Source organism: Pomacea canaliculata, linkage group LG7 (assembly GCF_003073045.1).
Source record: "Pomacea canaliculata isolate SZHN2017 linkage group LG7, ASM307304v1, whole genome shotgun sequence".
Classification (NCBI taxonomy): domain Eukaryota; kingdom Metazoa; phylum Mollusca; class Gastropoda; order Architaenioglossa; family Ampullariidae; genus Pomacea; species Pomacea canaliculata.
This window is the reverse complement of record NC_037596.1, coordinates 7,927,347-7,945,022: the sequence shown is the minus strand read 5'-3', so window position 1 is coordinate 7,945,022 and position 17,676 is coordinate 7,927,347. Positions and strand designations below refer to the sequence as shown.

At 40.1% G+C, this 17,676-nt stretch overlaps 2 protein-coding genes across 2 annotated transcripts; both read left to right on the top strand.

Moving 5' to 3' along the window:
* The first annotated feature begins 2,628 nt into the window (after positions 1-2,628).
* LOC112568722 (mediator of RNA polymerase II transcription subunit 15-like) lies at positions 2,629-9,721 on the top strand. The gene is made up of 4 exons (XM_025246174.1): positions 2,629-3,042; positions 4,655-4,675; positions 5,163-8,119; positions 8,710-9,721. The coding sequence occupies exons 1-3, from the start codon at positions 2,976-2,978 to the stop codon at positions 6,653-6,655; spliced, it is 1,581 nt and encodes a 526-aa protein (XP_025101959.1). The 5' UTR covers positions 2,629-2,975; the 3' UTR covers positions 6,656-8,119; positions 8,710-9,721.
* Positions 9,722-10,368: 647 nt separating this feature from the next.
* On the top strand, positions 10,369-17,436 carry LOC112568723. The gene is given in 8 exon segments (XM_025246176.1): positions 10,369-11,456; positions 11,757-12,249; positions 12,252-12,528; positions 12,911-13,087; positions 13,486-14,236; positions 14,583-14,672; positions 15,025-15,276; positions 15,880-17,436. Coding segments are annotated over 4 exon segments (1,119 nt in total). The 5' UTR covers positions 10,369-11,456; positions 11,757-11,763; the 3' UTR covers positions 13,665-14,236; positions 14,583-14,672; positions 15,025-15,276; positions 15,880-17,436.
* The last annotated feature ends 240 nt before the right edge of the window (positions 17,437-17,676 follow it).

Sequence of the window (17,676 nt, the reverse complement as noted above, 5' to 3'; positions counted from 1 at the left end):
GGCGAGCATGGCTGAGATCAGTGACTCCAGATTTCAATTTATATCAACCTTTCAATTTTTTAAAGTTTAGAATATTTTTATAGCGAAAAACGTCCTAGTACAGTTCGTCAGTCTCTGTGCAACTTTTAACTTAAATATCATATTTGCCTGGGGTTGGCCTTTAAGATATTAACCCACTTCGTGACGTTAAACGCTTTATCATCAGGGGAAAATAAACAAACAAAAAAATGTGTGTACCTGCGTGTGTGAGAGGTTATGCGTATGTACATGGTTGTTATATCTTTGAAAGTCTGGTACCTGTGTGAGTGCATATTATGTCTGTGTATAAGTTATATGTGTGTGTGTGAGGTAAATTTGTTGTCTATGCGTTGTTTTGTGCGCGCACACGGTGTGTATATGTGTTTGCATGTATGGTGAAAAAAGTTGTAGGTGTGTGTATGTGGGTGAGAGAGACAGGAAGACTGTGTGTATGTGTGAGAGAGACTTCGTATGTATGTAAGAGAGAGAAAGAGAATGAGCGTGCGTGCAGGACTATATATGAATGTGTTATGATGTATGTGTATACGTATATATAGGTGTCAATGTGTCTAATGTGTTATAAATGTAAACACATGTGTCTATATGTTTTAGACGTATCTTATTTATGCGTCGTATAGTGTCTAAATGTGTGTTTGTGAGCTGCACTGTACATGTGTGTAAGTGTAGAATAGTTTGTGTGGCAGAGGGGCGATATGTTTGTCAACGTTGCTCTGCAGAAGTATGTGCCACACTAAAACTCCACCCATCACTCACACTTACATTATTTGTCCACCCCACCCACCTACAGTTCACCGTACGTCATTCCTACCCTCTCCTTTCGCTCGACATTTGTCTACACTTAACAATCCTGTTGGCCTTGAGAGGGTCATTCGGAGGAGAGGTGTCCAAGAAATTTATGTTTCTCCTTCCTGCGAAAAATGAGGGAAAGAGCACTAAAATTCTTAAGAGAAAAAAGTGTTTTACGTGCAGTTCATCAGCACTTACAGTACATGTTTACATATTCACATTAATTTTCATTTCATGGGTCAATAACTTCTGTCACGCTTAACTGACGTGACGGGTGCTCTAGTGGACTACAAACGCCAGAAAGGGAGTTTATAGGAATTCCCACGTCACTGGCCGCTCTTGCCATGCGATCCGTTAGAAAATTTACCTATAAAAGTGACTTCTCCGCAAATTAATACGTCGCCATGTAACCAATATATCACTTTAAGTCACGACACCACCAGTACATCATGTTTATGGGTGACAAAAGTTGACTGTTAGTTTTTTTTTGTTTATAAGACGTGGTCGTAGGTTATCTCAACAAAAAAGTTCAGCTCTGGGTGAGGCTTCGAACTTTTTGAACGACTCTCGTAACGCCAACAAAATGAAAAATTTAGTCAACTTTGTCAAAAGTTGCAACCTTTGCAAAGGAGTAAAAAATTTTGGTCAACTTAAAGCATACTTAAGGAGAAGTTGACAGAATTTATGAATATAATCTTTCCCTCTTCTGAGTATAAAGCTCTTTTATTAGTGATTAGATGTTTGTTTTCTTCAAGAACATCTACAATAACTTAAGTTATCCCAACAACTGAAGTAATGCTTTATTTAGTTTTGAACATTCTGGAGACAAAATCTACATAAAAGGTTGTCTCAATGAAAAGATGGTATCAGAATGAAAGAGGAACAAATAAAGAAACAGTATCAGAATGTTGTAAGAGTTAACGAAGAACCAGTATCAGAATGCAGAAAGAACAACTTAGTGAACAGTATCAGAATGCAGGAAAAATAAAATGAGGTCAGGCAGACCACTTAAAACCCTTGACTCCTCTGGAAATGAAAACGAAAACTGGTGCCAGGTTAATTTGATGTGGACAAGGGCATCCAATCTCAGCAGTCATGACTCATTGCGTTTCAAGTTGCGTCCTCCCCAAGCCCCTCTTCCAGGTGACTGGCTTCCCTCCAGTGATAAACAGCGCATGGATCAGAACTGGGTGGACTCACACATCCCTGATGACACATCAATATGTTTGTGAGATCTGTAACAACTAGTATGAACGCAATTTTATTTTCAAAAATCACATTTATTATAACACTGATATATCAAAATCTTTTCAGGGTACAAGCCTCAGAAATCATCATAAATTCAAACTGAGGATTTCGAAAGCTGATTTTCTGTATCGCGATGTTAGCAGCCTCGCTACTATAGCAACACGTCATTAACAAAAGGGTTTTATTTTATTTTATTTTTATTTTTATTTTGTTTTTGTTTTTTTTTTGCTTTTATGTTTTATTTTGTTGTGTTTTTTAATATTTTTGTTGTTTGTTAGGGTTTGTTCGTTTGTTTGTTTATTTTTCCTTTGTTTGTTCTTTTAGACAAATTGATGACAGAACAATCGTTGTATAAATGCGTCTGCAAGTTTCAAGCGGCATGTACATTTTATGAAAAAATATGGAAAAAAATTACAAAATTAAAAAAAAGGTGTAGAAGAGAACATAACCCGAGGAATTAACTTGAAAATGTATAGAACAAGTAGGATATCAACGTCAATTTTCCACAGAGGTAAGTGGGGTTTTTTATGTGAAACACTGGCTAACGATTCATGAAATTGCCGGAGTGAATGCGAATATATGTTTCTAACCTTTCAGGTTACAAACAGCGTATGTGGACGCCGTGTGGATGAAGCACCACACGAAAAAGAGAGTGATTAAGTGACCCGTGCATTCGTGACAAGAATGTCACGCGAGAAGGAGAAAGGCGCCATAGACAGCCAGCTGTCAGGAGCTTCCTGGGGTGTGATGGAAGTAAAGAACTGAGCAAAAGCTTCTGGTTTTAAAAATAACTGTCTTCCTGCGTGGGACGACGCCGGTGCTTGTGGAGGTAGCGGGCACAATCATCGCAGGTATCCAGAGACAAGCGGCGGTCCTTCACACCTGCCACTGACGTCACTAACATGGCGGCGCGTTTCGGTCGACTTGCTTTGCTTGCTGCAGCTCTTGTGCTTACTGTCGACCAGACAGGTCAGAACATTTTCCCGCAGTCATTATTTGTAAAGCTATGTTTCTTCTTTTTCTCCTCCTTTTCTTCTTCCCCCTTTCTGTATCTCACTCTCCCTTTCTTTGTCTCCCTCCCCTTTCTATCCCTGTAATATGTGTGTATGTGCGTGAATATGCCTGCATGTAAAGTGCATGTGTACATGTGCGTATAATTGTGTGAGAGAGAGAAAAAAAAAATATAAAAAGAATATATATATATATATTTACGCTTGTCTGCTAGCGTGCGGGAACTCGTTGGCATTCGCCACAAATAAATTTGATAACATTTTTTAAAAGAACAGTAGATTCATAATTCCCGAAGTTTATGCCTGTCCCAGTCTGTTTTCTTTCATGTAAAAGTGGTAATCTGATATGACACGTAATATTTTAAGTTTATAAATCAAAACAAAATAAGAATAATAAACCTACATACACAGATTTTTCCTCTGTAAGCAAATGTAGATGCGCAGTTAAGCAGACAGGCGTACAGGACAGAGAAAGGTTCACCTTTAACCCTTGGCAAGTTCTTACCACTCAATCTTTCCTCGGCTCTTTCTATCTTGTTAACATCTTCCTTCTTAAGAATGGTTAATTATTAATGAGCCACGGTTTCATTCTGTCTCTCACAGAAAGTCTTACAGCGTGTAACTTAAAGGATAAAGCCGAGAACAATGTGTATGAATTTCTATGGTTTTCTTTCACTAATATTCAATTTTTATTTAACGACTTTTTTCACTGATGTTGTTTTATTAAACCCCTTCCCTTTTTTGTAGCCATCTGTCACTGTTTACCCCCTTCTTTCTTTTTGTCCTGTTTATTTACTTTATTATTTAATCATGCATTTATTACAGAATGTTTTAAGAATAAAAGTTGCTTGAATGAATAATACTTAAAATTGTTAATGCGTTTATTGACTGTGTTAAAAATAATTATTGGGATGTCCAAAAATGTATCCACACATTTCTAAAGGATTTATTTCTAAAATCCAATGACAAGGACAATGATCAACTTTATTTGTCCCAGTGAGCAATTGGAACATGGGAAAATGCTCTAGTTACAAAGTAAAAGTTAGAAATAAAAGTAAGAATAAAGTTCGTTGCAAGGTACAGCGTTAAAAGATGTCAACACGAAAAATATTAGCAATGAAAAAAGAAGGCAAGTGAAAATTATATATAATATAAAACAACAAACTTACATCAAAAATAATCATGTATGTACCTACAACATCACACACACACACACTTCCTCTGAGGTTGAGCAGCTGGACCGCCAATGCACAAAAGATTTCAGGTGTCTCTTACTTTTATTAAATTTTATAAATTCATCGTCGCCGGCTCACGTCTTCTTTCAAGAGACTAATGACAGCTTTTATAGATCGCATCGGTAGAGAAAGGAACAATGACGCAATTGTTCCAAAAATATCTCTAGAACATCTTGTCCAAAAAATCCTGTTTACACATCCTGTCATCCCTAGACAAGGTCAGCAAACGTAGTAGCCTGTCATTTGGTGAAATGTAGAAAGACTTTGTTCCAATGACTTGTGTCCTGTTCTCTGAAAATTCACCTTCATTTCAATATTTCTGTTGTCTTGTTTCAGGTAGACAGGTGTGCGCACAAGGTGAGATTGGTTTAAACTGATTTTTTTTTTGTAGTTAGCTGTAGTTGTTGCCAGTTGTTGTTTCTGCTTGTTGTGATTTGCTGCTTATTTATGAAGTTTTGTTGTTTTTGTGATGATCATTGTCACAAGGAAGGGTGGATTGTCTTCGTGTAATCTACGTATGCATGTATGTAGTCAAGAAAGGGATTTCAAAGTCAGAGAAACCTTTGGTCTTCACATGTGAAATTTTTCTAGTGATATACACAAAGGTAATTCTGACATCCGCTAGAGAGCAAGCGAGGCCAAATGTAAATGTCTGTCAGTGCTTGCACATGTATCCTGTCACGTCTTCATCTCGTCCCACACCTGTGTCGTCTGTGTTGGTCTGTGTATATGAGTGTGTATCTTTTGTTTTATGCGTGTGTGTGGACGGATAAGAGAGTGTGCGTTTTAGTGTCATTATATTTCTGTCATTTTCACCCACGTGTGTCATTCATTATGCGTGCAGTTGGCACGATTCCTGCTGCAGTCTGGGACGAGATGCAGCGTTTAACCGCCGACCAAAAGCCTGCGCAACCAGGCACTCAGGGTTCGGTAGGTCCCCATGAGCCAAATCAACCGATACAGCACGCAACGGTCCTCCACCAGCGACAGCGGCAACTACAGCAGCTGCAGAAGCTGCAGGATCTCCAACGACAGCAGCTGTTGCTGCGGCAACAGGAGCTGGCTATCAGGCAACAGCTTCAAGAGCAGCAACCGAAAGCACCGCCACTCCCCCCACAGCCAGTAGCAGCCTTGAAACAACAACAACAACATTTTGTGATACTGCAACCGCAAAAGCAACAACAGATAGTGCTCTTACAAGAGCCTCCAGTGCAACAACAGTCACAACAACCGCCTCCAACACAGCAGCAGCAACAGATACTGCTCCAACTGCCGAAGCCGACACAGCAGCAACAACAGCATCAACCACAGGGGCAACAACAGCTACAACCTCAGCATATAGTGACGCCTCAGAAACTGTTAACAACTGAAGGGGGCGTTGTGGATTTTATCCCCCAAGAACATCGAGCAGCTGTGTCTGTCGCTGCGAGGTCACAAGCGAGTAGTCCGCAAGTCCGCCTCCTCCCCGTTAAGCCTGCGCCGGAGTCACCGAGTGTAGGACAGCATCCAGGCGCAGCCTCAGCAGCCAATCAACAGCCTGGCGCAATCTCAGCACCCAATCAGCAGCCTGGCGCAATCTCAGCAGCCAATCAGCACCCTGGCGCAATCTCAGCACCCAGTCAGCAGCCTGGAGCAATCTCAGCACCCAATCAGCAGCCTGGAGCAATGTCAGCAGCCAATCAGCAGCCTCGTAGACTCCCAGCAGCCAGTCAGCATGCTCCCTTTCAGCCGATTATCATTCGAGATCCAGCAGCTTTGAGAGAGTTACTTTCTGGTAGCTCTCAACAGGGACGTCAAGCTATAATCATCATTCATCCTTCTGCGAATCCTTCCGGTGCGCTACAGCATCCTCTTCCTCCTCCTAACACACATCACCATACCCCTCCTGTTAACTCCCTTCCTCCTTTGCCACCTGCCATTGTGCCGGATCCACCGCCAGTTGTGAATAAACAGCAACCGCAGCTTCATCAAAGTATCCATCAACCTCCTTCTTTGCCTGTTATAGCGCACCCTCACCCAAGTGCTCCTCAATTAATACAACAGTTTTCTGGGACGAAGCCAAATGCCCCGCCACCGCAACCTACTTTCCAGGTACTCCACCAGGATCCCCCCGCCCCCATGCCTAAGGTAATCTTTATACAGGCCCCATCTTCGCGGGTGTTGGATCAGCCTTCTCAAGCATCCAAAATTGTTCACCAGGTACCAGAGTCGATTCAGACAAAATCTGTTGCCCCTCAGCCCTTGGACATCGTCCACCTTCCTCAGGTTTCCAATGTCCCTCCAGGTTTCCTGCAACTGTCGCAGGGTTCAAAACAGCAGTTTCCGTTTCCCAGATGATCCAGAGGCAACCACCACCGCCTCCAATTATCATTCATCAAGGGCATCCTCCTCAACCCACATTCGAACTTTCTTCTCCTTTTCAAGGTGGCGTTCCTCTACCCCCGAGTCCCAGTCAGATGATGCAACGAACAGTGTACCTTATGCCTTCTCCTCACGGATCTCCAGCAGCCTCTATCACGACCGGAAGTGGTGGTCCGTTGGACAGTTTGCCGACAAGTCACGCACAGCCAGCCACTTTTCTGCTACGTGATTCTGGAAGTCCCCACCTGAATATGGATGCTACCTTAGAAAATAGCAAACCAACCAATCGTCCAGTACCGCTTCCTCCACAACCCCCTTTTTCCAACATGGCGCCACTGTTGATGGATAGGTCCAGATGGGGACATCAGATGCCCCCCGCGCCGGCGTCTTTTACAGGGTGGGAGCATAATACGGGTGGTGGATCCATACCTGGCCATCAAAGCCACAGCCAAGCGCAAAGCCCTAACCATCATTCTGCCAGCATGGCGCCAAGCGCCGGCCATTATCATACCAGCATGATGCAAAGCCCCAGCCTGCATAGTTCTAGCATGATCCCGAGCTCCAGCCATCATTTTGGTCGTAGCCACGGACCGCCGGTGGCAGAGATGGTCCTGCCGCCTCAGATCCACAGCACGACGATGAAGCTGGCGAGGGACATGGGGATGCTGCCATACTACGAGGCACACGGCTGCGTGGATCCGACCATGTATCTCCCGCCAGGCAGCAAGAGCATAGGGCTGGCCTTAGGCTGCTCGTCGCCGCAATCTGAACAGGTGTGCCGCCAGATCGGCCAGACATTGAGTGGAATAAACGGTCAAAGCCAGTCTTTGATGACCATGATGACCCCACCATCCATGCGCCACCTGCTGGAGACCTGCCTTTCTTCGACAGTGATGAAGAAAATTATGATGGGAATGGTAAAGGGTGGTGGAGGTGGCTTCGACCCCATGGCGATGATGATGATGATGGGTGGTGGAAATGGCGGAGGAGGAACAGGAGGCATGATGGCCGCCATGGCCATGATGAGCATGATGAAGGGAAAAGGTAAATCGGTCTCTGGCTCTGGTTCCGGCTCTGGCTCTGGTTCTGGCTCTGGCTCTGGCTCTGGCTCTGGCTCTGGCTCTGGCTCTGCTTCTTCTTCTGCTTCTGCCAGTGCGAGCCCCAGCATTCAACAAAGCGGCATAACCGACGCACAACCCTTGGATTCGACAGCATCACCCTCGGCCACGGAAGGCCCAGCTCCAGTTCAGGAGCCACCCCCTGACCCCCTAGCCCAGTGTAAGCAGGTGCTGCCTATGGTGATGATGAGGGCGGAAGGGGGACTGATGACGGCGGAAGGAGCGGAGAGCATCGCGGACACGCGGCGGCAGCTGATGCCTTATCGTTGCCAGGAGATGAAGGCCGGCCTCGTTCCTTTTCGAATGTGCTGCCCTGGACACGGTGAGCCACAGTTTCGTATGCTGTTCTAATTCTAAACTAGCATTTTTTATGATCTGATACGTAATTTTTTACACTTTTCTGGTATTTGACCCGGCATTTTTTGCTATTCTGACATGATTTGTGAACCTCGCTTTTGTATCTAATTTGCGTAAACCGACTGTGACTTGGAATTTTCGATAGAGGATAGACAAGCAGAAAACAGATATAGAGGATAGAGATAAATATCATAAACATATCTATAGTGGGTGAGTGAATGAATGTGCATCAGTGTTATGTGTGCACGGGTGGGTGTAATAGGGAAAAGAGATTCTAGACTTAAGGTCTTACCTTTGTTTATCGTCCTCGGGTTACATCGTTCATTTTACCTCTCTTAATTTAATTGTTCTTTTATTAATGAGAAGGGTTAATGCGAACTCTCCTGCATGCGTGTATCAAGTTGTCCAAGTGTGGATGCAGGCGCATGTGTGTGCGCGCGCTCACGCGTTCGAGACAGATGGGGGAGCTAGGTGACTACCTTTGCTTGCAACAAGTCTACCTGTTGCCCACGAATTTTATTCAGTAGATGACTTTGGCGTTGTTTCGTGTTACAGTTCCTGCCCCCAGCTTCGTGGATCTCGCCATGGCTCCATCCGCGGTATAGACCAGCACCTGACCTACCAGGCACAGCAACAGGGGCCAGACATTGTCTGGTATTTGGACATCATGGCAGCGCAGCTTTGATTTCTGGCTCGTTGTAGTGAAAGTAGTTTTCGTTCTAAGCTGCAGTGGAAGGAACTAATAACGATTCACAAGGTGGCCATTGCCTTTGGTATCAACAACAAAACTGGATGACAACAATACGACGTTCACAAACGTGTCACCTTTCTCCGTCTGTTTGTCTCGACTCAATCTCTGAGTAAAATTCAATCTGCATTGCTTCTTTACTGGTGATTTTAAACAGATCATTGAAGTTGCACAGTCCACTGGAACAAATTCTGCATGTGTCGAGTTCAAGTGACGGAAATTCATCCAAACTTTGCCCTCTGCTAATAGTCTTTAAAAAAAATTACTGTAAGTTAATAACTAAGTCTATAACTTCGTTTTTCGTAGAAACTAATTTTTGGGAAAACAAAAGTGTAAGAAAACCTTTGAAAAGCGAGTAAACTATGGAGTCCCTAAAAGTGTTAACCTGACGTGCAAAAGCTGTACTGTTATTCATGACGCTTAACTGACCAGTGTCTTCGGACGTTTGAGTCAGTTTGGCCAAGTTGTGTGTGAATTTTAGAAAAAATCAGTGATTTTAAGGAAAGCATTGAAACTTCAAAACTAAGCCGAGTTCAAACTTGTTTGTGAGCACCTTCCCAACAATACATTTGCTGACGCAATGGGATTTTATGGCCCTTGTGGGGTTTGATGCATAGGCACTTTGCCCTATACAAACGGCTTTAAAATTCTTAACCTTCAAGTGCACGTAAGACAAGAGGCTGAGCAGCAAATGAAAGTACAGTGGAACCTCGGTTAACGAACTTAATCCGTTCTGGAAAGCTGTTCGTTAACCGAAATGTTCGTTATCCGAAACAATTTTTTCCATAAGAAATAAAGGAAATAGATTTAATTGGTTCCCAGCCCCTGTTGACTCGCTAATATTTGAAAGTTACAGGCTATATAGGTATTTGTTTTAATGAGAACAGTTATAATGCAATATAAATGGAGTTAAATAAACATAAAAACATTAACGAAAGCATTTAAACAGAAAACTTGCCGTTTTGACGGCGTGGTTGGAAACAGGTGTGGGGAGGAAGGGGTGGAATTACTGCTTTGAATCCCCCCTCCATGAGCACACGTGACATTATAAAATCGGGGAGACTTCCCTTTTCTGTAGCTTTGAGGTTGAAGAAAAAAACTTGTCCAGTGTCTGCTTCTTCTGCCTTTTTTTGTAAAACTCTTCGGTAATACGACATCACATATCAGACAGACGCATGCCACCTTCATACTTTGAAATCATTTTCTTTTTCAATTCATTTGTTGGCCGCGTCCTTGTCATTACCTCACTACTATTAATTGCTCTTAATCTTTTTGGAGCCATGATTGAGGATTATCTTATTAAGATAAAGCACAAAAAATCACTAAATAAGAAGGATGCGCACAGTAAGGAACGACTGATCGTAACTGTGTCTCGAGCGCGAATGATTACATGCTGGTCGGTCACGTGTGGTTCACGTGGCTGTTCGTTATCCGAAATTTTGTTCGCTATCGGAGACAAATTTTTAACGAAATTTTTGTTCGTTATCCGAAATTTTGTTCGCTATCCGAGACAAATTTTTAGCGAAATTTTTGTTCGTTAACCGAAAAATTCGCTATCCGAGGCGTTCGCTAACCGAGGTTCCACTGTACCATCATGACGTCATCGTGTATGAATCTCAATGAAGCGTGTAAATCTTACATCATGGTGCTTCGTTGGATAATGTCTGGTATATACCTATCTGAGATCAATACGTTGGTTTATGCTGATTCACCAAATGACCCTAGTTTAGAAAAACGTTTATAAACAAATTTGTTGTTTTAAAAATATTACAATTCTGGTAATATACCCTGCAGTTTTCCATATTAGCTGCCATTGTCCGTTAGTTGTGTGAGCCTGTGTAGTCCATGATGCGGTTTGATTATTGTCTTCATACATGCGAGCGTACTGGTGGTTTTTTGGTGCTGGGTATTTGGCGAATAGCTGTAAGAATGTAGTGGCGAAAAAGGAATCGCACGATTCTTTAAATAATAATAATAAAAACCTTTTATTTAGACTTTGTGGGGTTTTTTTAATTCTTTCCATGGTGCCTGTCTTTAGTATAATGTTTTCTTATTAATCTCTCTCTTTCTTTTTCTCTATCATTCACCATTCATGATCCATAAATGTATGCAATATGCATTAGCATGTGTGTTCTCGCAATCGTTTTATGCTTCGCGGAGGAATGTGGTGCTAAAACAAAAAAAAAGGTCAGAATTATTAACGTTCTTATATGGACTGATCCATTGATGGTGAGAGTCCATAAATGATGTTGATACCTCTGCCTCTCTTTTAGGAACAACATTGTCCCCGACTTATGCAGTTTTGTATGCCATCGTAAGGAAAAATTTTGAATTTAAAAAAATGTAGGATTGGTGATGAAAGCCGAAGAAGATGTAATATCACACACGTCTACACCGGTATCGTCAGCAAGGGAACAGAACTCTGTTTTCCCAGTCTGCCCGGCAACTAAAGATGGCGACGTAAACAATGCGCTGGTGCTGATTTCCGTGCTACAAACCGAAGATTCGCGTACTTTTCTGAATGAAGAAATTTCAGTTTCTTACTCATAAACAGGTTATTATAGAATTTCAATAGTAATACATTTTAATAATGATAATAATGTATAAAATATTATTTCATCTACATTTGAATATCAGCGAACACATCCAACCTAGCTTCCCCTATAGATTTAGGCTATTTCTTGTTGTGAATCTTTTTTCTTTAAATCGGGTTTCAGTATAGTGATCGACCTTTACGCGTTATCTCCATTTGATGAAGTATATTTAATGTGTAGGCAAGGAAATTTCTCAACCCTTATCAAGCCGACTTTTATAAGTTTGGTATGGAAATCTAGATAATTTTATTTGTCTGCAGAAAAACCATGACAAAGAATCATTTTGCAACTCTAGGGGTGAATATTGGCGCTGAGGAAGATGAAATCAAGAAAGCTTTCCGTTCATTAGCCAAGGTATGGCATCCTGACAAAAATAAGAATCCAGGTGCTGAAGAGAAATTCAAGGAAATTTCTGCTGCTTATGACTATCTACAAAACAAAGACCGCCGAGAGATACTGACGAGAGAACTGACTAAGAAACAAGAGCCTTCATCAGGGTCATACACACAACCAACACCAACTTCTAACAGGGAAAACAAAGGAACAGAAACAAAGCCTTCGCAAGAGCCTGATACTGCAAACAAAGCTGGTCCCAGTTGCTTCAAAGAGAACCATAAAGAAGGTGCTAGCAAAAAGAAAACCCATTGGTCAGATTCATTTCGGACAGGCAAAAGCAAGAAGAATGCACGGGACACAGACTGGAAACCATGGAACAGAGACTGGACAGATGGCTTTGATGCTTCTACCCTCCTTCATCTGCAAAGTTTTCTGCTGCTTTCTATGATTTCCAGACTTTTGTCGACCATCTTGGAGAGGAATTTGGACCTCCTGCAAGCAGAGGATTCCAGTTTACAGCTTTCTGCAGTGAGGAGGACCCTTTTGAGCAAGGTTTGGGCCAGAGACCACGTCCTCAGACCTTCCAGAAACCAAAGCAACCAAAAGCAAAATCCCCAACCAGATGTGTTGCTCCAGAACATGGTTATGCAGGAGGTTTAGATGAACAGTATCTATTTTCTCCACGCACATCTCCAAGTAAGCTTTTTTTGATAATTTTTATCTGTACATTAATAGGAGAGGGGGCAGCATGTAGCTGCTAGTACACTCATCTGCAAAATGGAAGATTATTGGTCTGCTCTGGCCTCGGGTTGGAAAACTCCCCCTGCCTACCTGCAGAAATGGGTACTAGATTTATCATGAAAGATAAAGACAGCTTCGCCTTCCACATACCATGCCGCAAGCAAGATGCATCACAGGCTCCCTGTTATAGCCCCTTCACTTGTCCCTATTCAATATGCTCTTTAACATAAAAAGCTAGCACATATCACATCCTATATATACTTGTTTTTAGAATGTGATTGCATTCATTATGGATATTGTGACTAATTGATCTGTGTAAAATCTGGCATGCTTACAGATAGAGCAGATAATTTAAAAGGTTACGAAGAAGACCCCATTGATGACGATGCACTTAATGATGACAACTCTAAGCACAAGGTGTTCAAGGACTGGCAATCTTCACATGAAGACATCCTCAACAGAATCAGACAGGACAGAAAAGCTTATCAAGCAAAGTTAGCACAAGAAGCTTCAGGTTGGGATTTCAGATAATTCTTTCATTAGTTCTAATAGTAACTTCTTTTGCATGGCTAACTAAAGCTCATAATTGTAAGCAAAACAATATACATGCATGTCTCTATATACACACAAGAAAGCATTCCTACATGCATGTGTGATTTCAGATGTAGAATCATGACACTATTAATATAGTTCTGTTTATTTTGATACCTAATAAAGGCTTTGTGCAGACAATGGTACAGTCATACATATCAGATATGTTTATCTTGCTTATCTATCAATTAATCTAATAGTTATCAAATTTATTTTCATCCTCATATAGTTAGCAGAATGTTTGCATTTTATGGTGCAATTATGGGCTTTGGTAACAAATATTTTCCTTTGTTTGCTGATGGAAAAACTATTCAAATGTAGAAGAATATCCATGCGAATGGTGTGGACGTACTTTTGTACTGAAGACTCTTGACAGACATGCTCCCTTCTGCAAAGAGCATGTCCACCGATATGGGAAACCCATGAACCCACGTTTTTATGGTGCTAATCAAGACAGAGGATACTTCACAAATGAAAAGAGGCATGTATTAATGCTTTGATATCAGGGAAGTATGTGTATATAAGAGGCATTATATACCAATCTCATCTTTCAAAGTAGCTCAAACAGATGGTTGTTTGAATGAGACAAATTGAATAAAATCTATAATACACATTTCTTCCTGGCTAAATTCTCTACTTTGAAGAAAGAAATTGATAACACCAGAAAGTCATTTTTCTCATCAAGAATGCATGCATAAAACCATTATACAAAAGGGAGAAAGATAATGTATTCATTATTTGTGTGGCAATTTTAGTTGAGTAGAAGATGTTTGTGTGTGTTTGCATATGTGTATGTGTGTGCATGTACAGTAAGTGACTGTTTGTGTTAGTGTAAGATTTCTCGTACAGCTAGAGAACCTTATTTTATTTTTATTTTTAATAAATTGATGTGTAGACTCAGGGAAAGACAACAAAAGCCTAACAGTAACAAGACCTTCCAAGAAGTCAACAGCACATCCAAATGGTTCAGACACAACAAGTAATCATTCTTCACCCTCCCCACCTAAAGATCTGCATGCAAGAAACAACTTCAAACAAAACTCACGAACAGCCAAAACCAGCTCTTTAAAAGGTAACTTTTTATTTCAATTAAAGTTTTTTTTTTCACAATATTGTTGACTGTATTTTTATTATTTTCATTGCTTTCACTAAATTTCATTTTTATCATTCTTGTTATTCATCATTGTTACATTAACATCATTTTTATCATCATTTCAACAGACGAAAACTAAATTAGCATTATTATAACATAATTTTTTTTGTGAATATCTACTAATTTTGCAGCACATGTTAGCTAGATGTTCTTTGATAAGACTCAAATTTTGTCATCTGTGGAGCTGAGGTTAAATGCATGGTTTATTCTTGAGATGTTCAGTAATAAATTGATTTCAAATTTTTTTGTCTTTTCATTATTTTAGACAAGCTGAAAACACCTTCACCTCCAGAACCCCATTCTTGAAAAGCAGGTTCCAGAGGAAAGGCTCACCACTATAGAAACATAACCCAAGGTCTGCTGTTTGTTCAGTCCTATATATTTATCAGAATATTTTTCTCCTTTGCTTTTTGGCATATGGTAACACATTGAAGCCATATGCAGTTGTTAAAGGGATACTTTTGTGCGCATGTATTTTTTATGTGTATGTTGTGTGTGTCTGTGTACTTTTTGGTGGGGCAGGAGTATCAAGACTACAAAGCACATTAAGCCTTAGCAGGAATTGCACCTTATTAGAATGTTTTATTATTACTTTTATTTTGAACCTGTACATCTGGACTTCTTACTGATCACATGACCTTTTCAAACTTTGCAAGCAGCAAGTTTTGCTTATAGATTTGTCAAAGCCTTTTTTGGTTTGTCTGCAGAGTTGTCATTCTGCTCACATTGATCCTGTCCCTGGGAGTGAGCTGCATCTAGTAAATCTTTGGATAATGAAACAACTCAATAGTATTTTTAAAATTTAATGTTGATGATTACATTCTACAAAGTATACTACTTTGCAAACTTCAGAACTGCCAGATCAAAATGTAGAAGACTTTGCTTTCACAACATACCAACAAGTAAAGAGCAAGATTAGAGAAAAGATGTCTGCAAACAAGACTAACACACCTCGGCAGGTGATCAATGATTTTTCAATTTACGGAATATGAAGATATGCTCCAGATATTTTACTAGGGATTTTTGAACATGAGGTAAATGTGTAGATAATCATATGTATAAATGAATCAGTAAATTAAATTCCAAAATGAATTGCAATTATATATGTGAAATGATTTTACATGTATTTTACATTTGGGAGAGGAGTGGGGATTGGTGTACTTGAGGGCAACCATCTAAAGTAAATGATTATACAAAAAGGAATAGTTCATGGATCAGTGTGTGTGTCAGTGGTGTACTAAATACACTGTACTAAAATCTTTGCACAAAAAGCCTTCAGAAGGAAGTGGTGCTTCCCTGGTACATTATGAAAGCACCTTAAAGCTTTTACAGAGTTGTAAAAGTTGCAGGTCATTTTTAAGATTGGCTTTTATGGCATTTTAAAGAAGCAAATTTCACACAGCAAAGTTAAAATCCAGATGTCATTGTCATTGTCAAAAATGTGCTATTCATCTTTGATATTTTGAGCATATTCTTTGTCCGTTATAGACTTTTACATGATGCGTGATTAGTTGGCTACATAACTATTTCATCTTTAGTGACTATATTTACTTTGTTTCCAGGAATGATGTTTCTTCTGAACTGCACAATCACGACTTTTAAAGAACAGGTTTGAAGCCAGTTGATGGAGGTGCAGATATTGGCTGTGTGTACCAACTAGCAGCTAAGATTGTATCATGGCAAAGCAGCCAGTCCTGTCCGCAGTTGCAGAGAGGAAAAAGAGCATGCCTGAGAGAGGGTTGGAAATCAAGAACTCGATCATTTCTTCATCAGATGCTAAATTCATTTCAGTACTAGAGAAATGCTAAATGGCAGCACCAATGAACCACCTCCACCAATGGTGCCAGTGTGAGTAGAACACATGCTGGAAGCAGAAAGGTTTTAGTGCTTGTCCTTCTTGCAAGCAGAGGCTCAGTGAAAACTTTATTTTCCTGCAGCTATAGTACAGGTTTAAATCTTAAACATTGTAGTCATGATGCAGGATGTTTGAGTGAATCTTGTGTTGTGAATTGTCAGGTGTGTGACTGAGGGAAATATTTGATCGTTTATTAATATGCGAGAGGTAGCAAAGAGTGTATGTAATTAAAGCGGTTTTTTGTTTTCAATGTCAGAGATAAATGCTGATAGAGTTTTCAAAAAAAAAAAAAAAACATTATCATCGGTATTATAATGTCACCCTACTATCACACCATTTATCAGCAGCAACATTTAAACTCCTTTCTGTTTTTATCTGTTTATTGCAGCATTGAGAACTTTTCTTTTCACCAATTGACAATATTTATTTTAGAAACTATTTAGGTGTGTACAATTGTGAGAGAATTCAGTGATAATCTTCAGCATCAGTTATAAATTGCAAACTTTTATGTGGAACAAAGGGGAAAGTTCTATCACATGTTGACTGTTGCTCCTTGACCATGACCTGCTTTTTATTCCTAAGATTCGTGCAGATAAGGATTTTGTATTCTTACTTTTATGATTACAGAGACATTCTGTGTTTCATATGTGGTTTCTTTATTCTATGTTGTCTCAGTGACTAATTTTAAAATGTCACTTTATTTAAATGCTCAAAAGGTATACAAAAATAGGCAAGGTTCTGTTCTTTCAAGGAGTCAGTCTTTTTTCACATTTCATTACAAGTATGGACATTAGTAGACAAATGTAGCATAACTGACTGAAATGAAATAGAGCTGAAAATGGCATCACCATTTTGTGCTTTGAAGGTTTGTGCAATAACATTTATATTTTATGAAAGGTTAGTACAGTTTATGGTTAAGGCTTGTGAAATGTTACAGGGTCTTAATAAAAGAGTCTTAATATCAACCTGTTAAACATAAGAGGTTAATTGTGATTTGAGCGTATGTGAGGAAAAACAAGAAGTAGGCAAGAGACACAAATATTTCTGCATCACTAAAGGAGATTTGTCATTCTGGTGTGCTTAAAAAAGAAAAAAGTTCAGTGTCTGTAATTGCTCAGACTGCATGTATAGCAGTCTCTCTCTCTCCCGTGTGTTCTGTTTCAATTTTTTTTCTTCATTATTTTAAAAATTAGGAAAAGCAGAAGCACAACACAACCAAAGCAGCTAATCATTTTCTTCCTCAGCTGTTTCTATCCTGAGTGGCAGTGCGTATGCTCTTTGCTCTTCTTGATCAACTAGCACCTTGCTTTTTTGTTTTTTTAAGAAAAGTAGTAATAACAAACATGCCTAGTCCTTAACGCTTTACAAAGTAAAGAATGTCTGCTTGTTAAAATGATGGCACTCCAATCAAAACATTCACATTTTGTATTTTTAGTCTTCAGGAAGCACTAAAGAGTTAGAGTTTAAAAAAAAAAAGGGGGCTGATATTTAGCAGTACCAGTGT

What these genes read in the sequence shown, in the direction of transcription:
- LOC112568722 (XM_025246174.1), top strand. Translation starts at nt 2,976, where the DNA reads ATGGCGGCGCGTTTCGGTCGACTTGCTTTGCTTGCTGCAGCTCTTGTG. An exon ending in GCTTACTGTCGACCAGACAG is followed by an intron (nt 3,043 to 4,654) that starts GTCAGAACATTT and finishes GTCTTGTTTCAG; the next exon opens with GTAGACAGGTGTGCGCACAA. An exon ending in TAGACAGGTGTGCGCACAAG is followed by an intron (nt 4,676 to 5,162) that starts GTGAGATTGGTT and finishes TTATGCGTGCAG; the next exon opens with TTGGCACGATTCCTGCTGCA.